The following is a 21,044-nucleotide window of genomic DNA, read 5'->3' as shown; positions in this document are numbered from 1 at the left end:
ACTCAGGAATACTCATTGCTGTTTCCTTAACAGTGTTTTTTTTGCACCAGTCAGGATTGTTAGCCCCGAGCTGGATTCCGAACCTGGTGGACCAGTGGACCACTCTTAGTCTGGCCTCTACCCTTTGACCTGTTTGATATGGGTGACCTTATCAAGAGCTAAAACATTAAGCCCTGAGAGTCCAGCCAACATCACTCTCCTGGTCACTGAGGCGCGCAAGCCTACAAACCAGGACAAGGTGTGGTCCCCTTGGATGTTATAGATCTGTGACAGTACATAATCCCAGAATTGCACCTACATTGTAAACTGGTGATGCATTAGCTGAACAGGTTGGGCATCTTGTGCACAATTCTTGGCCTGATTATTATTGAATAGCCTTATGGTATATTAAACCATGAGCTTTCCAGATCTGTTTCACTTGTTTCATTTTGTTGTGGGAAATCAGGTTCACGGGTTTGGTGAGTGGGGACAGAAGAGACTCGTTACCAGTAAACACACAAAAATGCTGGAGGATCTCAACAGGGCAGGCAGCAACTATGAAAAGGAGTAAGCAGTCGACGTTGGGACTGAGACCCTTCTTCAGCACTGAGAAGGAAGGGGGATGATGACAGAATAAAAAAGTTGGGGGGAGGCAGAAGAGGCTGGCTGGAAGGTGATAGGTGAAGACAAGTGGTTGGGAAAGGTCAAGGGCTAGAGAAGGAAGAATCTGATAGGGGAGGGGAGTGGACAATAGGAGAAAGATTTCCAGTAAGCAGGTTAACTATTTATTTACAAGACAAGACAGATACTAAACATTTGGTAACCCTTCAAACTAAACTCAGTTACAGATACCTACCTAAACTGAGTGTCCGAAGGAGCAGGCCAAAGCAAACGTGAAACATACACACAGTGTCAAATGCCTATCTAAAGTGTGCACTTGGGCCCTCTGCACTGCAGCACACCTCCCTCCCTCCCCCATCTACCGTATCCATGGCACCTTCATCTACCTGTTCGATTATGACCCAAGAGGAAAAGGGAACGTGTGCTAGATTTAAACCCTAGCGGCGCTACGACATCATTAGTAAATGGAAGCTAGTGGAAGAGGCTACAATGCTTCTTCCACGAGCTAATTCCCGCCTCCCACAGGAGAGCAGATAAGTTAAGACAATGTACTGCAACACATGCCCAGTATTAATCTATGGTGACGCAAACATATTTTATCAGAGAATTGGTATAGCACAGATTTAAGAAACTGTCTCTGACATAAGTGAATTCGGACAACAGCTGACACCCAGTGTCAAAGCAGCCACCAGGGGATATGCAGTGGGGATGTAACTCGTATCTTATATAACTTTGCATGTTATATCTCATATCCATACTTTAACCTCTAACTTCATATTTTATATAATTCTTTACTCTTTATAATTGTTAAATGCTATTGCTTTTTTGTTGCATGTCGCGCCCCAACCAACGCACCACAGAAATTCATTACGCATGTCATGTGAATAAAGTTAATCCTTGAACTTTGATTTACCTGCATCTCCCTACTTCACCAAAACTGGGGATGAGATATCATATTTTTCTGTGAAGCGTTTCCTTCCTTTAGTTGCTTCTGTATCCAGCAAAATGGTTAAGGGCAGACTGAGGCAAATCTTATCCATCCAGAGAACTTAATCTTGAATGGCATCTAGAACTTGCCTGCTCAAAGAGTTTGGTGGTTGTCTGTCATGTCTAATGATGACAGGAGACCTGTGCGGGAAGGTTTTTGAAGTGGAAATGCCATTGCATTGGGGCAGTTCCACTCTCTTGACCTCAGAAGTCTGGGTCCAGTCCCACCACCCAGGACATGCCTGCTTCACACCATCTCTGTCAGGAAAGATGTACAGAAACAGGATGTAAAGACACCCACTTAGTGATTCAGAAACAGCATCTTCCTCCTCTGCCATCTGGTTTTTAAATGGACATTGAACCCATCTTACTATTTCTTTATTTCTGCACTACTTATTTTATCTATTTAATCAACATACATATATATATATATATAAAACTAATGTAACTCAGTTTATTCTCTATCTATTTATCACGTACTGCTGCTGTAAAGTTAAAACAAATTCACGACATTTGTCGGTGATATTAAACCTGATTCTGATTGTGAAGAGTAGTTTGAACTTGGAATCTTCCAACTTGGAAACCAGAGTGAAAGTGCTTGGTTGCGTTTAGTGCCATGGCTCGCTGGGACAAGGATTGCAAAGCCAGCTCCTTCTCCCATTAGTCCTCTGATCATTCTTATAACTGTTTTGTTTCCAGAGCAAATGCGAACAATACTGGCCAAAGGATGACAAGACTGAGGCCTACGGGGACGTCACGGTGAATGTCATTTCAGTGAACCTCTGCTCTGCTTGGACAACCAGGAAATTTAATATCGAAAAGGTGAAGAGTTAATTACAAAGAGACCACCGTGGAGAACTAGCTGATTGCTAACTGAGACTCTAAAAGGCATTCCAAACAAGAGAAAATCTACTGATGCAGGGAGTCAAAGGAACATGCACAAAATGCTGCAGGACAGAGCAAACTGTCGACGTTTTGGGCTGGGACCCTTCAGCAGGACTGGACATTTTCCCAGCCCTGATGAAGGGTCTCGGTCTGAAATGTTGACTGTTTATTCTTTTCCACAGATGCTGCCTGGCCTGCTGAGTTCCTCCAGCATTTTCTGAGTGCTACTTTAAGGCATTGGTCAGACTGCACTTGGCGTATTGTGAGCTGCTTTGAGCCCCTTATCTAAGGAAGGAATGTGCTGGTGAGGAACCAAAAGAGGTACAGGGGAATGATCTTGGAATTGAAAGGGAATCATTCTGGGAATGAAGAGCATTTGATGGGCTTGGGCCTGCAATTGCTGGAATTTAGAAGAATGAGGGGGCATCTCATTGAAACCTATCAGATATTGAAGTGGACATGGATAGGATGTTTCCTACAGTGGGGGAATCTAGGACCAGAGCGCACAGCCTCAGAACAGAAGGTCATCCTTTTGGAACAGAGTTGAGGAAGAACTTCAGCCAGAGATTAGTGAATCTGTGGAATCCCATTGCCAGAGACGGCTGTGAAGGCCAAGTCACTGGGTATGTTTAAAGTGGGGGTTAATAGGTTCTTGACTAGTCAGGGTGTCAAAGGTTATGGGGAGAAAGCAGGAGAATAGGGTTGAAAGAGTTAATAAATTAGCCATGATGGAATGGCAGAGTCATGATGGATGGGCTGAATGGCCTAATTCTGCTCCTATGTCTTAGAATCACAGAGTCATAGAAAAGTACATAACACAAGCAGGGCCTTCAGCCTATCTAGTCCATGCCAAACCATTTAAGCTGCCTACTCCCATCAACCTGTGCCAGGACCATAGCCTTCCATTTCCCTAGCACCCATGTACCTATCCAAACTTCACTGAAAGGTTGAAATCGAGCTCGCATGGACCACTTGCACTGGCAACTCATTCTGCACTCTCAAGACTCTCTGAGTGACAAAGTTCCCCCTTGTGCTCCCCTTAAACACTTCACCATCCTTAACCCATGACCTCGAGTTGTAGTCCCATCCAACCTCAGTTGAAAAAGCCTGCTTGCATTTACCCTATCTATAACCCTCATAATTTTGCATACCCCTATCAAATCTCCTCTCCACCTTCTATGTTCCAAGGATTAAAGTCCTAACCTATTCGATCTTTCCTTATAGCTCAGGTCCTCCAGACACAACAACTTCCCTGTAAATTTTCTCTATACTCTTTGAACATTATTTATATCTTTCCTGAAGGTAGGTGACCAACCAAAACTGCACACAATACTCCAAATTAGACCTCACCAATGTCTATACAACTTCAACATAACATCCAATCTCCTGTGCTCAATACTTTGACTTATGAAGACCATTGTGCCAAATGCTTTCTTTAGGACCCTAACTACCTCAGATGCCATTTTCAATTAATTACGGGCCTGTATTCCCAGATCCCTTTGTTCCACCACACTCCTCTGTAAGGCCTACCCTGGTTGGTCCTACCGAAGTGCAGCATCTCCCACATGTCCGCACTCAATTCCGTCTGCATTTTTCAGCCTTTTTGTCTGCTGGGCCAGATCCCGCTGCAAGCCATGATATCCTTCCTCACTGTCACTACAGCCCCAGACTTGGTGTCATCCACAGATTTGCTGATCCAGTTAACCACATTATCATCCAGATCGTCATATGATCACAATCATCATTCAATTGAAAATAACCCAGATGTAACTACAGGAAAACTAACCAAGGTCCTCCCAAAATTTGTACATTTGTCTCAAATTGCTCAGGTAACTACCATCAGGGAGGAGATACAGGAGCCTGAAGACACACACTCAGTGATTCAGGAACAGCTTCTTCCCCTCCATCATCAGATTTCTGAATGGACATTGAACCCATGAATATTTCCTCAGTATTTTCCCTTTCTTTTTGTAACTTAAGGTTACAATTTTACAGTTTTTTCTATTATTATGAATTGCATTGTACTGTTGCCACAAAGCAACAAATTCCATGACGTGTGCTGATGTTATTAGTTAAAGTTAAAGTCTGTCCTAAGCCTTATAGGCTTATCAGGCCGGCCACACCCCCCCTCCGCCCGGATAGGGCACCAGCCTATCGCAAGGTTAACCCCCAGCATTTTTTTATATAAATATAATAGTTCAATTAAATAGTGCAAAAATAGAAATAAAAAAATAGTGAGGTAGGGTTCAGGGGTTCAATGTCCATTCAGAAATTGGACAGCAGAGAGGAAGAAGCTGTTACTGAATCGTTGAGTATGTGTCTTCAGACTCCTGTACCACCTCCTTCCAGATGGTAGCAATGAGAACAATGAGAACCTGTGATGGGGGTCCTTTTTGAGGCATTGCTACTTGAACTATCCTGGAGAGGCTAGTGCCCATGATAGAGCTGACTAAGTTGACAACTCTGCAGCTTAAATTTCGATCCTATGCAGTGACCTCCCTCCCCTATACCAGACAGTGATACTGTCAGTTAGAATGCTTTCTATGGTACATCTGTAAAAATTTGTGAGTGACATACCAAATCTCCTTAAATTCCTAATGAAATATAACTGCTGTTGTGCCTTATTTCTCTTATTCTGATTCTAATATCATTTGTATATACATGAATCATTTCCTTGAGGAGCTTGTTCCAATTACGTCTCACTTATACACTGCAATTTCTATGGATCTGTTTTGAATTTATCCTATGCACTCCCTCTATCTACCATCAATTATCCATCAGCTGTTCCAAAGCTCTCACTGCCCACAGCTAATGATGCAAAATGCCATTGGCTTTTGTTAAATGATTTGGCCAAAAGTCCATAGCCAACATTGCTTAAGCAAATTAGTTGGTCATTATCACAAACACAAGGAAATCTGCAGATGCTGGAAATTCAAACAACACACACAAAATGCTGGTGGAACACAGCAGGCCAGGCAGCATCTATAGGAAGAAGCACTGTCGACGTTTTGGGCCGAGACCCTTCGCCAGGACCTACTGAAAGGAAAGATACTAAGAGATCTTAGTAAAATCTAAAATCTCTTGCTATATTTCCTTTCAGTCAGTCCTGACGAAGGGTCTCATCCCAAAATGTTGACAGTGCTTCTTCCTATAGATGCTGCCTGGCCTGCTGTGTTCCACCAGCATTTTGTGTGTGTGGTCATTATCACAAACAGGAGGAGGTCTGCAGATGCTAGAAATCCAGAACAACATTCTGGAGGAACTCAGTAGGTCAGGCAGCACTTACAGAAAAGAGTAAACTGTCGACAAATCACTCTGAGACCCTTCATCGGGACTGGAAATGAAGGGGGAAGGAGTCAGAATAAGAAGGTGGGGGCAGGGGAGGAAGAAATACAAAGTGGTAGGGGATAGGTGAAACCAGGGGAGGGGTTGAAGGATTTTCGTTCAAAGGTTCAAAGGTTCAATTTAATGTCAGAGAAATGTATACGATATACATCCTGAAATCCTGAAGTTGATTAGTAAAATATAACCTGCCCATCACCTCCCTCTAATGCTCCCCCTTCCTTTTCTTCCATGGTCTGTCCTCTCCTATCAGATTCCCCCTTCTCCAGCCTTCTATCTCTTTCTCCAATCAACTTCCCAGCTCTTTACCTCACCCCCTCCCCAACTACCTTGTACTTCTTCCTCCCCTCCCCCCCACTTCCTACCCTGACTTCTCCTCTTCCGTCCCAGTCCTGAAGAAGAATCTCAGCCTGAAACGTCGACTGTTTGTTCCTCTCCATAGATGCTGCCTGGCCTGCTGAGTCCCTCCAGCATTCTGTGTGTGGTACTTTGGATTTCCAGCATCTGCAGACTTCCTTCTGTTTTTCTTTCACCAGATATTTAGTTCCTTAGTTGGCTGTGGCCTATTTTATTGTTCCTACATTTTACTTCCCACTCGTGGTGATTGGTTGTCCATTGTACCCGACAATGAGAAGTTTTTTGAAACCTGTGCAGGAGAGTTTTTGAAGTGGAAAAGCCATTGCACTGGGGCTGTTCCAGCTCTCTGAACTGCAGGCGTCTGGGTCCCGTGGGACGATCGGTCATGACAAACTGGAGTCTTCCGTGGTTGCAGTGGACAACCATGACATCTCCTGCGCCTTGTCATGCCCTTCGGTCTCCACGGAGCATTGGTGGCTGTTGAATCCCCGTGTTAATCCCACCCACCCAGTCCGCCAGGCTGGGTATGCGTGCTAGGTCAGGCATGTCCCCGCTCACCAGGCCTCACCCGGTTTAGCCCACCTACTGAAGCGGTGAACCAGGGTGTCACCTACTATTGCATGCAACCTGACCAAAGGGCAGTGATCTGCCCCAGAATAGACGCAACAAACCCCTTCTCTGTTGATAAAGATGCAGATTATACCACTGTTGTTGGTAAAATCACAGGTGGTGATGAGGAGGCATACAGGAGTGGGACAGATCAGCTGGATGGGAGGTGTCACCACAACAGTATCAGAAAGACTGTGGACTTCAGCAAGTGGAAGTCAGGAGAGCACGCAGTAGTTGTCATTGAGGGGTCAGCAGAGAAAAGTGTGCCCAGCTTCAAGTTCCTGGGTGTCAACATCTCCAAGGATCTCTCCTGGACCAAACACACTGAAGAAATCACAAAGAGAGCATGCCAGCAGCTCAACTTCCTCAAGGTTTGTTAACAAAGACTCATGCAAATTTCTATAGATGTATGGTGGAGATCATTCTTACCGGTCGCATCACTGTCTGGTATGGAAGACCCAATACACAGCATCTCAAGAGGCTGCAGAACGTTGTTGACTCAGCCAGCTCCTTCAGATCACAACCCTCCCCACTATCGAGGACATCTTCAAGAGATGCTTCCTCAAGAAGGCACCATCCATCATTACTACAGGAAGAATGTAGATACTATAGAGTGCAGAGGAGATTTACAAGGATGTTGCCTGGATTGGGGAGCATGCCTTATGAGAATAGGTTGAGTGAACTCGGCCTTTTCTCCTTGGAGCGACGGAGGATGAGTGGTGACCTGATAGAGGCGTATATGATGATAAGAGGCATTTTGATCATGTGGAAAGCCAGATGCTTCTTCCCAGGGCTGAAATGGCTAACACGAGGGGTCATAGTTTTTGGTGCTAGAAAGTAAGTACAAGAGGGATGTCAGAGGTAAGTTTTTCACACAGAGTGTGGTGGGTGCGTGGAATGCACTGCCAGCAGCAGTGATAGAGGTGGATACAACAGGGTCTTTTAAGAGACTCTTAGATAGGTACATGGAGCTTAGAAAAATAGAGGCTGTGCAGTAGGGTAATTCTAGGCACCTTCTAGAGTAGATTACATAGTCCGCGCATCATTGTGGGCCGAAGGGCCTGTAATTTGCTGTAGATTTCTATGATTCTATGATTAAAGACCCTCACTATCCAGGATATGCCCTCTTCCTGTTACTGCCATCCGGGAGGAAGTACAGGAGCACTTCCTGTACGAAGACACACACTCAATAATTCTGGAACAGCTTCTTCCCCTCCACCATCAGATTGCTTATGGGCTCAGGAACCTTCATTATTCCACATAATATATATTTTTTTTAATTTGAAGTGTCTTGTTTGCCTTCACGCTGCACGCCTGTTGCAGAGCGACAAGTTTCAAGTCGTCTACCACAGTGACAATGAGCCTGACTGTGATTCTTACTCTGTGACTGATGCTTTGCCTTCTTCGATTAGGCGGGATCCTCAGAGTCACGCAGAGTCACGCAGTTCCACTTCACTTCCTGGCCAAACCAGAATGTTCCTAAGACCACAGAGAACCTGCTGCAGTTCCACGGGATGATCTGGAATCACCTGAACAGGAGTCAGGGAGGAATTCCTGTTGTACATTGTAGGTAAGCATCTCCTTTGTTCAGTCTGTACGGACTTCAATTCTCAGTTAAGGGTATGTCTTAAGAGGCCCTTCAAGAATCTCATTACTGCTTTCTTATGAGCTGTCGTACACTCCCTTTGTTTCCAGCATTTGCCCTGCTGACTCTTCATTAGTAGAACATCGATTACTACAGCACAGTGCAGGCCATTCAGCCACAATGTTGTCCAACCTTATCACCTAATCTAAAATCAATCCAGCTCTTCCATATTTATATCATCCATCTTCCTATCTAAGAGATTCTTAAATGTCTCTGATGTATCTGCCTCTACCTCCGGTGGGGCATTCACTCCACCCTCTGCTTTAAAAAAAATCTCACCTCTGACAACCCCTATACTTTTCTCCAATCACCTTAAAATTATGCCCCCTTGCGACAGCCATTTCCTCTCTGGGGAAGATGTCTCTGGCTACCCTTTTAACCTATACGTCTTATCATCTTGTACACTTCTGTCCAGTCACTTCCCTCACTCCAGAGAGAAAAGCCCTAGACATGCTCTCTAATCCAGGCAGCATCCTTATAATCTACCTGCCCCCCCCACCACTCTAAAACTTCCACATCCTATAATGAGGGTCCATATCTGAACATAATATGTCAAGTGTGGTTTAACAAGGGGTTTACAGAGGGGTTCACTAGCGGTCTGAGTGCTAATTTCGTATCCTAGTTAACTAATTATGGGCATGTTCTGGTTGAATACACAAAGTAGCAGAGATAGTGGGTACTTTAGTGCTTATATCATGGTGTGAGGGAAGCGGTAGGGATACAATCATTTGCGCAGGGAAATTGGGAAAGGGGGTTACTGTGTGACAGTGAGCTGCACTGACATCACTGGAGATCGAATCCAACACAGCTCTGAAGGATAAGTTACCAAATGACAAAGTGAGTTAGACAGAAGAAACTGCAGATAAGACCATAAGATATCGGTGCAGAATAAGGCTATTTGGCCCCTCAAGCTTGCTCCAAGGCTCTCAGTCCCAATCTCCAGTCTTCTCCCCGTATCCCTTCATGCCCTGACTAATCAAGAACCTATCAACCTCTACCTTAAATATACCCAATGACTTGGCCTTCATAGACACATGTGGCAATGAAATCAACAGATTCTCCACTCTCTAGCTAAAGAAATTCCTCCTTATCTCCATTCTAAAAGGACACCTCTCTATTTTGAGGCTGTATCCTATAGTCTTAGACTCCCCTACCATAGAAAACATCCTCTCCACATCCACTGGGTTTCAAAGCCTTTCAACCTTTGATATGTTTCAATTAGGTCACCCCTCATTCAGTAATTTTTCCTCCTCCCCTTCCCTCTTCTTAAATTCCCCACTCTAGCCTTTTACCTTTTCTCTTCTCACCTACCTATCATTTCCTCCTGGTGCCCCTTCTCCTTCCCTGTTTCCCATGGTCCACTCTCCTCTCTTATCAGATTCATTCCTCACCAGCCCTTCACATTTTCTACCTATCACCTCCCAGCTTCTTCCTTCATCCCTCCCCTCCACCTATCACCTCCCAGCTTCTTCCTTCATCCTTCTCGCTCCACCTTTCACCTCCCAACTTTTTCCTTCATCCTTCTCTCTCCACCTATCACCTCCCAGCTTCTTACTTCATCCCTCCCCTCCACCTATCACCTCCCAGCTTCTTCCTTCATCCCTCCCCTCCACCTATCACCTCCCAGCTTCTTCCTTCATCCTTCTCGCTCCACCTTTCACCTCCCAACTTTTTCCTTCATCCTTCTCTCTCCACCTATCACCTCCCAGCTTCTTACTTCATCCCTCCCCTCCACCTATCACCTCCCAGCTTCTTCCTTCATCCCTCCCCTCCACCTATCACCTCCCAGCTTCTTCCTTCATCCTTCTCGCTCCACCTTTCACCTCCCAACTTTTTCCTTCATCCTTCTCTCTCCACCTATCACCTCCCAGCTTCTTACTTCATCCCTCCCCTCCACCTATCACCTCCCAGCTTCTTCCTTCATCCTTCTTGCTCCACCTTTCACCTCCCAACTTTTTCCTTCATCCTTCTCTCTCCACCTATCACCTCCCAGCTTCTTCCTTCATCCCTCCCCTCCACCTATCACCTCCCAGCTTCTTCCTTCATCCTTCTCGCTCCACCTTTCACCTCCCAACTTTTTCCTTCATCCTTCTCTCTCCACCTATCACCTCCCAGCTTCTTCCTTCATCCCTCCCCTCCACCTATCACCTCCCAGCTTCTTCCTTCATCCCTCCCCTCCACCTATCACCTCCCAGCTTCTTCCTTCATCCCTCCCCTCCACCTATCACCTCCCAGCTTCTTCCTTCATCCTTCTCGCTCCACCTTTCACCTCCCAACTTTTTCCTTCATCCTTCTCTCTCCACCTATCACCTCCCAGCTTCTTACTTCATCCCTCCCCTCCACCTATCACCTTCTAGCTTGTACTCCTTCCCCTCCTCCACCTTCTCATTAGGCATTCTTCCCCCTTTCTTTCCAATCTTCATGAAGGGATTCAGCCTGAAACAACAACTGCTTATTCCTCTTCGTAGATACTGCCTTGTCAGTGTAAGCACTGGTGTAGCAGCATTTGAGACAAATGGTCCTGAGTTCGAATCTGGCCGGCTCCTTGCACACTTTCCATTTTGGCAAGGAAGCCTTATAGAAAAACAGTCAAAATGCAATGGAAGTGGCAAGATGAATACCGTCTGACCTGCTGATTTCCTCCCGCATTTTGTGTGTGTTGCTCTGGACTTCCAGCACCTCTTGTGTTTATGACAGTGTGCGAGCTGAGTTACCATGGGAGAGAACCATGCAGCATAGGGAAGAGGGGTGACTGAGTACATTTGAAAGGGCAGGATTAACGCCTCAGAAGGACATGTGAGGGAGCTGGGTTAATGTCTGGACAGAGCTAATTAGTAGCACGGTCCACTGGAGGAGAGGAGTGGGACTGTGGACTAGCATGAGGGGCATAATTAGCATTAACATATAGGTTAGACTGGGTGCTGGAGGAAAGGAATTACTGACAGAGTGAGGGAGACATTTATTGGGAGGGTGAAAAAAATTGTCTAAAGAATGCCTTATTTAATCAGAATTTTTAATGCAGGCCAAGTTGCCATGGAGACTGACAGAAGAATATAAATCTGAAAATGACGATAATCCTGTTTCGTTTCAGCTCTGGTTCAGGGCGGACTGGCACTTTCATAGCCCTTGTCTATCTCCTGCAACAGGTAGAAAAGGAGGAAGTGGTTGATGTCCACGGAGTCGTCAGTAAGATTAGGATGAATCGGTCGTGCATGGTCCAGTCTGAGGTGAGAAGTTTCTGCTTTTGGTTCAGCTTCAGCATTATAAATTATCACGTTGAGTTCCACTCCAGCTCAGAATATTCACCCTCTTGGCAAGACCTGAGCAATTCCTAAAACGCAGTGGCTGGCAATACTCTGGCCTCCCACACATCCATGGTGCTCTTTCACCGGAAATTCATTCAAAGTAAATTTTGTTATCAAAGTACATATATGACACCATATACAATCCTGAGATTCATTTTCCTGTGGATTCATTTCCACTCAGCAAATCTATAGAACAATAACTATAACAGGATCAATGAAAGATCAACCAGAGTGCAGAAGACAACGAACTGTGCAAATGTAAATATAAATAAATAGCAATAAATAATGAGAACATGAAATAAAAGAGTCCTTAAAGTGAGATCACTGGTTGTGGGAACATCTCAATGGATGGGGAAATGAGTGTAGTTATCCCCGTGGGGTTGTAACTGTGCTTGAACCTGGTGGTGTGAGTCCTGAGGCTCTTGTACGTTCTATCTGATAGCAGCAGGGAGTAAAGAGCATGGCCTGGGTGCTGGGGATCTATATTCGAGTGAAAGGACTTTTACCTAGACTTTGTCTCTACACATGATCACATTCCATATCATTAGTCTTGATGAGTGACACTGTCGTTTAGGTCTAAAACAGGGGTTCCCAACCTGGGGTCTTAATAGAATTGGTCCATGGCATAAAAAAGGTTGGGAGCCTCCTGGTCTAAGGGTTTTGGATCTGGGTCCCATTCATGAGACTTGAGCAGAAAATCTAGAGGCTGCCTCTAGTGGTGTACTGCTGAGTCAAAGTTCAAAGCAAATTAATTATCAAAGTACATATATGTCACCATATACAACCCTGAGATTCACTTCTGGCAGGCTTTCACAGTAAATTCAAAGAAACACAATAGAAGCAATGCAAAACTGCACACAAAGACCGACAGACAACCAATGTGCAAAAGACAGCAAACTGCGTAAAAAGGAAAAAGAAACACGATAATAATAATAAATCAAAAAGTAATAAATATTGAGAACATGAGTTGTAGGGTCCTTGAAAGTGAGTCCATCGGTTGTGGAATCAGTTCAGTGTTGGGACGAGTGAAGTTATCCACACTGGTTCAGGGGCCTGATGGTTGAGAGGTAGTAACCTGATCCTGGTGGTGTGGGATCTAAAGGCTGATTTATATTTCTGCGTAGTAGCCTATGCCGCAGCCTTTGTAAGCGGCCTGCGCCGTTGTGGGTGTTTATAACTGTGCGTTTGTGAGTCTGCGCCACTCTGCAATTCACCACCGAGACGCTAGTTGGCGGTGAGGTTTCTATGCTACTGTGTGGAGTTTCTTCATGTACAATGGCGACTGAGCGCACCATGTTGGAGTCGGAGCTGATAAATGTTAACAAGGGCTACTATTGAAGTTGCTGCAACGCAGAAAAGAGAGAAGCCGTCGGAGGAGATGGTGTGTACGACCATTGGACGGATTGAGGCAGAAGGAGGGTGAATTTTCTGTGCTTGTCCGGCCACTGAGAGACACGGGCGAGGAAATGTGTATCTGCTGTATCCATTGCTTCCGACATTGGTGAGGCCGACCTTAAACTGAGGGACCGCATCGTCGAGCACCTCGGCTCCATCTGCTACAAGTGGAACTTCCTAGTGGCCAAACATTTTAATTCCCATTCCTATTCCGATATGTCAGTCCTCTTGAAGCACCACCTTATATTCCGTCTGGGTAGCCTCCAGCTTGATGGCACGAATATTAATTTCTCCTTCTGGCAAACATTTTTCCCATCCCCTGCGCTCTTCCTCTATTCCCCACTCTGACCTTCTACCTCTTCTCACCTGCCTATGACTTCCCCCGGGTCACCTCCACCTTCCCTTCCTCCCATGGTCCACTCTCTTCTCCTGTCATATTCCTCCTTCTCCAGCCCTTGACCTTTCCCACCTACCTGGCTTCACTTGCCACCTTCCCCTCAGCCCATCTTTTCTATTCTGGTGTCCCCCCCACCTTGCTTTCCAGTCCTGAAGAAGGGTCTCAGCCCGACAAGCCGACTTGTTATTTATTTCCATCAACGTTGCCTCACCTGCTGAGTTCCTCCCGCATTTTGTCTGTCTGAAAGTAAAGTAACACCATCTTTTGTGTTTTCTCAAGTGGATGCCAAAGATCCCACAGCTCTGTTCTATAGAGCTGGAAAGTTATCCTGTGGCAAGTATTTAGCCACCATGGGACAGATTACACTTGCCAGCGGGAGTTTGCTGAACTCAGTTTATGCTTCCATTTTAACTGAATTTTATAGGAGCACCATTGAGAGTGTCCTGACAAGCTGCCTCTCCATCTGGTCTGGGAGCAACAGAGCACCGGGCCAGAAATCCCTACAAAGGACTGTGAGAACGGCCGAGTGGATCATAGGAATCTCCCTACCATCCTTCGGGGACATTTATCAGAAGTGCTACATATGCAGGGCCCTTGGTATTATCAAGGATCCCACCCCTCCACCCAGCATCCTCTTTGACTTTCTACCATCAGGCAGGAGACTCCGATGCATAAAGACAAGAACGGTCAGGATGGGAAACAGTTTCTTCCCTCAGGCCATTAGGCTTCTGAACTCCCCGCCACATCGCATTCAAAGTGTCACCAGATAATTTGTACTGTACTCTACAATATTTAATTTATGCACATTGTTTTGTTTATCTTTGTATAATTCATCTGTAGATTTAACCCTTACTTTCCCAAGTTATTGGGTGTTCTACATGTCATGTCTACAATTGTGTATTATGCGTGTGTCATGTGTTTCTCCTAGTCCGGAGAAACATTGTCTCATTTAATGGTATACACGTCTATAGTTAAATGACAATAAACTTGGCTTGAACTTGACTCGCCTGTAGTGACTGTTCAATGGTGCACTTGTCGAGCGGCTGCCTCCAAGTTCTCCAGTCCTGTGTGCAATCCTGCCCTCTAGTGTCCCCTGTGTGCACCTACACCCTCTGACCATTCCAATTTCCTCCAGACGGGTTGTAGTGTGCTATAAACTGCCCACTGCCTTTGTGTGTGCATGAATTAAATTAGAATTAAAAGTAGTAAAATTAAAGTAGAATTAAAGAAGATTTGGGAGGAATGTGGGAGAATATAGTGGGATTGATGTACAGGAGTGAAAGAAGCTGCAGAGGGTCATAAATTTAGTTGGCTCCATCTTGGGTACTAGCCTACAAAGTACCCAGGACATCTTCGAGGAACAGCTTCTTCCCCTCTGCTAAGTGGACATTGAACCTGTAATATTGGCACATCACTGCATGTGGTAACACCACACCTCATTTTTTTAATATATATTATTTCTGTTTTTGCATGATTTTTACTCTATTCAATATTATTGATTATTTATTATTTTTATTATTATTTTCTTCTATATTATGAGCTGCAGCTGCTAAGTTAACAAATTCCACGACACAGACCGATGATAATAAACCTGATTCTCATTCTGATTCTGTAAGTAGGTGATTGATGATCACTGCAGGCTTGGTAGATTGAAGATTCAAGATTGTTTAATATCATTTCCAGTGCACAAGTTTAATTAAACTATTGATACCCTGGATCCAATACAAAAACACGAGAAAAATAATAAATATAAGTACATAAGATAGGTTATACACATAGATATAAGATTCAAGATTGTTTAATGTCATTTCATGTACATAAGTATAAAGGAGAATCTGATGTAGCACAAAGAAAACTACAAGAGATCAAGAACACAATAGTACCAAAACACACACACAACAAATGTGCCCTTAACTCCCAGTGGGGGTCGTTGGGGCTCTGTCATGACAAGCTTTTTGGACTGATCTTTTTGGTGATTGCTCATCATATGGTGTGTCTCAGGCATCTGAAACCAGGCGGAACCCATCCCTCTCCAAGTTTTTTGGAGCCGGCTGGATTCGAACTCAGGAGCCTGAGCTCCAAAGTCCAGCACTGATGCCACTACGCCACCACGCCACTAGCTGGCCTACACAATAAATACATAAGATAGCTTATATACATAGGTTAATTGTACGACCGGAAAGTGACACTGTGCTGTACATAAGGTGACTGACAGGAAATAATAAAGTAGTGGTGGAGTCAGTGGGTTTTTATTGTCTATAGAATCAGAATCTGAACCAGGTTTAATATCACCAGCATATGTTGTGTAATTTGTTAACTTAGCAGCAGCACAATGTAATACAGAGTAAATATAGAAACAAATTGAATTACAGTAAGTATATATAAATAGTTAAATTAAAATAAGTAGTGCAAAAGCAGAAACAAATAAAAAAGAAGTGAGTTAGTATTCATGGGTTCTATGTCTATTTAGAAATCGGATGGCAGAGGGGAAGAAATTGTTCCTGAATCGCTGAGTGTGTGCCTTCAGGCTTCTGCGACAGTAATCCAATAGTTAATTGAGATGGTAATTCCTAAGCTTGTAAAACTGTATTTTCACAGTGTCTCTGCTTTTGCACATTGATTGTCTGCACATCTTTGTATGTAACTTTTCACCGAACGTATTGTACTTCTTTATTTTCCTGTGAATGCCTGCAAGAAAATGAATCTCAGGGTTGTACATGGAGACATGCACGTACTTTGATAGTAATTTACTTTGGTCTTTTGAACTTCAAACTTTGAAAAGCCCCTGTAGGTCTGCTGCCAGTGAAAACCATTAAAGTTCAAAATTCAAAGTTCAAGGTAAAAATATTTATTATCAAAGTACAAATATGCCACCATATGCAACATTGAGATTCATTTACTCAATATGTCCATAATAGAATAATAACCATAACAGAATCCATGTAAGACCACACCAACTTGGGCGTTCAACCAAGGTGCAAAAGACAACAGACTGTGCAAGTGCAAAATGAAAGAAATAATAATAATAATAATAATAATAAGCAAATAAACAGTATGTATAGAGACCATGAGACGAAGAGTCTTTGAAGGAGAGTCCAAGTTATCCTCTTTGGTTCAAGAGCCCAATGGTTGAAGGGTAACAACCATTCCTGAACCTGGTGGTGCGAGTCCTGAGGCTCCTGTACATTCTTCCTGATGGCAGCAGCGAGAAGAGAGCATGGCCTAGGTGGTGGGGGTCCCTGATGATGGCTGCTGCTTTTCTGTGATGACACTCCATGAAGATGTGCTCAGTGGTGGGGACAGCTTTACCCATGACGGACTGGGCTGTATCCACGAGTTTTTGTTGGATATCGGTGTTTCCACACCAGGTTGTAATGCGGCCACTCGGTACACTCTCCACCACACACCTACAGAAGTTTGTCAAAGTATTAGATGTCATGCTAAATCTTCGCAAACTCCTATGGAAGTAGAAGTGCTGCCGTGCTTTCTTCATAATTGCACTTGCTTGCTGGGCCCAGAACAGGTCCTCAAAAATGATAGCACTGAGGAATTTAAAGTTAATGACCCTCTCCACCTCTTATCCTCTGATCAGGATCTGCTCAGGGACTTCTGGCTTCCTCCTGAAGTCAATAATCAGGTCCTAGGTCTTGCTGACATTGAGTGAGAGGTTGTTCTTGTGGCACCACTCAGCCAGATTTTCATTCTCCCTCCCGTATGCTGATTCGGCCCATGACAGTGGTTTTGTCGGTAAACTTGAATACAACATTGGAGCTGCGCTTAGCCTCACATAAGTGTACAGCAAATAGAGCAGGGGGCTAAGCATACAGCTTGAGTTGGAGATCATGGAGGAGATGTTGCCAATCCGAAGTGACCGGGGTCTGCGTGTGAGGATCCAATTGTGCAAGGAGGTGTTGAGACCAAGGCCTTGCAGCCTATTGATTAGTTTAGTGGGGATGATGGTGTTGAATGCCAAGATGTAGTTCATAAAAGGCATCCAGATGTTCCAGGGTTGAGTCAAGAGCCAATGAGATGGTGTCTGCTGTGGACCTATTGCTCTGGTAGGCAAATTGGAGCCGTCTACTCTTTATAACTACAGTTTACCTTCTGTAGGAATGGCTCGGCTCATCTCACTGTGAGTAACATTTCAATCTTCTGCTTTTCTTTAGGCTCTGTATATCTTCTTACACCAGTGCATTCTGGACACAATTGAAAGGAAATGGAATACTGATCACACCTATCAGAACGACGAGGGCCACGTCTATGAGAGCATCAGAGACAGCAACGAATATCAAGCTGTTATTTAAGAGCTGCCGGACTGTCCCAGCCAGTCACGTTGCCATGGATACATGTTGCACTCTGCCTGTAAGCGTGTTTGTGTTTACTTCCCCCCTCTTTTCTAGCACCATAGACGCTGTGGAGACCACACTGAAATCGCCAGAGTGTTAGATTAACTCAATTTCTCGCATGTACATCGAAACCTACAGTGAACCGCATCGCTTGCGCCAAATCAAACCAGCACGGACTGTGCTGGGGGGCAGCCCGCAAGTGTCACCGACACACCATGTCCTCAATCCACTAACCCAATCTCTAACCTGCACATCTTTGGAATGAGAGACCCAGAGCATCTGAAACAAAACCCTCACATACAAGGGAGAACGTACAAACTCCTTAGAGACAACAGTGGGAATCAAACCCCCATTGTTGATTACTGGCACTGTAATAATACTCTAAGACGATAAGATACAGGAGCTGAATTAGGCCGTTTGGCCCATTGAGTCTGCTCCGCCATTTCATCATGGCAAATCCAATTGTCCTCTCAGCCCCAATCTCCTGCCTTCTCCCCATATCCCTTCATGCCCTGACCAATCAAGAATCTATCAACCTCTGCCCTAACTATACATAAAGACTTGACCTCCTCAACTGCCTGTGGCAATGAATTCCACAGATTCACCACTATCTAGCTAAAGAAATTCCTCCTCATCTCCATTCTAAAAGGACAACCCTCTATTCTGAGTCTATGCCCTCTGGTCTTAGACTCTCTCATCATTAGAAATATCCCCTCCACATGTACTCTATTGAGGTCATCCACATTCAATAGGTTTCAATGAGGTCACCCCTCATTCTTCTAAATTCTAGTGAACATGGGGCCAGAGCCATCGAATGTTGCTGCGACATCTCCTTTCCAATTTTTTTGTAGTCATTAGGGTACCATTACTGCACAGTTAACTGCGTCCAAACTCTCCAAATCACCGTCTGTGCATTCTGCCTCCAGTTTTCTATCTGCTCCAGTGCATCAGTGTCTGTCTCGGTGTTTGCGTGTATCTCCATCTGCATCAGACTACCCCCGACGTCTCTGCCTGTTTCATTATTTCTGTCTGTATCTCACACCGTTTCCACCAACCCCTCAACGTCTGTCTCACTCTCTATATGTGACTCACTGGTCTGTCTACATCAAACTCTCTCTGTCTACGTGTCTGTCCTGTGTTTTGTCTCTATCCACATTCCCTCTAAATGTTTTTTTTAACCACTGCATGGACCAATCACTGCTCCGAGCAGGAAATTTTTGCACGGTCTGAAAACTGAATGGCACTTTAAATGTTTTTTTTGTAATATGCATACTATGAATATTTAGAACGAAGATTGAAAAATCGCATCCTTATGATTTTATGTGTTAATTGGGGAGTATATTGAAGTACAGTACAGCAAAGCAAATCGTTCACATTTTGTAAACTTTTTCTCATCTCTGTTAGAGTGTTTTTTGGGTTTAGCCCATAAAGCAAATAGCTGTTTTTTCTTTTTTTCTCTCTCCCTCTCCCTCCCCATCCTTTAAAAGACAGTCAGCTTGATTGTGAGTGTGTGCATTAAATAAAAAGACTACTGTTCATACAGTCTCTACGGTGACTTTCTTCACACAACGAGGAGCATTTCAGTCATTGTGTGGCTGCGCACCCTCGCAGTTGAGAAGGAACAGTGCTTCCGTCCGTGTGTCCCAACATTACAGTGTCTCTGCTGAGATCTAATTATATATTTATTTGTCTCACTTTCTTGCATAGTCTGCCACATGGTCTTTGTCCAGCCCAGAGTCTCCAGACAGTTGGCACCCTTTTCAATAGTCACCCACTTCCTCCACAATCCTCCCACAATCTCGATGTCCACAGGTCCAATAGATATCTGTTCCAGGAGCAGCCAAGAGTTATTTCCTTCTGAGAAAAAGCCCCCTAATTCCAGATGATACAATGTCCAAATGGCGCGTAATCAGATTATCGGCTCCCACTTTCAGTGGGGCAGGACGCGGGCAGACTATGGCAGGGCGCCGCGAATGCCCAGGCAGAATGGAGCGCAACAAGACTAACTTCCCATGAGGAGAAGCCCCAAGAGTAATTGGAGGAATTACACCAAAGGCCCTTCCAAGTGAAGCAAAGCTCTTATAAACAAAACAGAAATAAGTAGCATTGCTGGAATTTAGGGACTGAGGTGGGTGGGGGAGGGATGGGGACTGTCAGCCGTGGTTGGCAGCTTACCTGGGAGAAGGAAAACACTGATCCCAAACCATCACTGCCTTGCGGCTGTATACACTCATGGGGAAGGCTTCGGGAGTAAACCCTGAGGGAAAAATCCAGAGCTGGAGTCCCTGAGGCAGTCTTACATTGAGTTCAACACTGATTGGCAACTCCTGCAATGCCACCGGTGCCAAACTATATCAGTCACCAACGTTCCTTTGGATTCATCAGCTGCATGTGAGGGGGAGCCTGCTACATGGGCAACATCTTGCTCTCCGTATTGTACTGACCTGGTTTGCGTGCTGACTATATCTTGACTACGATGTAAGATCCATGGTTGTCCCCGATCGATGGAGGCCTCACTCTCGGGCGGAGACTGAATAATAAATCGTCCAGCCACTGAGGAGAAAAAAATCGGTCAGATTATCGAAGTAACGCGGCAATCCGTTATGGCATCTTTTGCCTTGTGGCACTGAGAAGGTCTGACCCCTCACTGGCCAAATCCAGGATGCTGCTGTTTACCAGCCCCAGAAAATACCGAAACCCCACCCCCAGTTCCAAATTCCGCCATAGAGTCATAGAAAAGTACAGCCCTTTGGCCCATCTAGTCTGTGCTAAACCACTTAAGCTGCCTACTCCCATCATCCTGCACCGGGAGCATAGCCCACCATACCCCTCCCATCCATGTACCTACCCAAACTTCTCTTAAACATTGAAATCGAGACTGCATCCACCACTTGTCCTGGCAGCTCGTTCCACACTCTCAAGACCCTCTGAGCGAAGAGGTTTCCCCTTGTGTTCCCTTTAAACTTTTCACCTTTCACCCTTGACCTCTGGTTGTAGTCCCACCCAACTTCAGCGGAAAAAAGCCCGCTTGCACCTTCCATATCTATACCCCTCATAATTTTATATACCTCTATCAAATCTCCCCTCAATCTTCCTTCTAAGTTCCCAGTAATAAAATCCCAACTTATTCAATCTTTCCTTATAACTCAGGTCCTCCAGACCCAGCAACATCCTTG

General features: G+C 44.8%; 1 protein-coding gene across 3 annotated transcripts in view; it reads left to right on the top strand.

Annotated features, from left to right (window-relative positions):
• The window catches only part of LOC132382918 (receptor-type tyrosine-protein phosphatase H-like), a 79,141-nt gene extending 59,735 nt beyond the window's left edge, over positions 1–19,406 (top strand). For all 3 annotated transcript variants that reach the window (XM_059953481.1, XM_059953479.1, XM_059953480.1), the window contains 4 exons: positions 2,287–2,409; positions 8,193–8,350; positions 11,517–11,652; positions 17,689–19,406. In XM_059953481.1, the coding sequence (XP_059809464.1) occupies positions 2,287–2,409; positions 8,193–8,350; positions 11,517–11,652; positions 17,689–17,826 (555 nt within the window). In that variant the 3' untranslated portion in view covers positions 17,827–19,406. The remainder of the gene's footprint in view (positions 1–2,286; positions 2,410–8,192; positions 8,351–11,516; positions 11,653–17,688) is intronic.
• The last annotated feature ends 1,638 nt before the right edge of the window (positions 19,407–21,044 follow it).

The sequence above is a fragment of the Hypanus sabinus genome, chromosome 29, assembly GCF_030144855.1.
Source record: "Hypanus sabinus isolate sHypSab1 chromosome 29, sHypSab1.hap1, whole genome shotgun sequence".
Lineage (NCBI taxonomy): Eukaryota > Metazoa > Chordata > Chondrichthyes > Myliobatiformes > Dasyatidae > Hypanus > Hypanus sabinus.
Note: the sequence above shows the minus strand (reverse complement) of the source record. Positions and strands in the feature narration are given on the sequence as shown.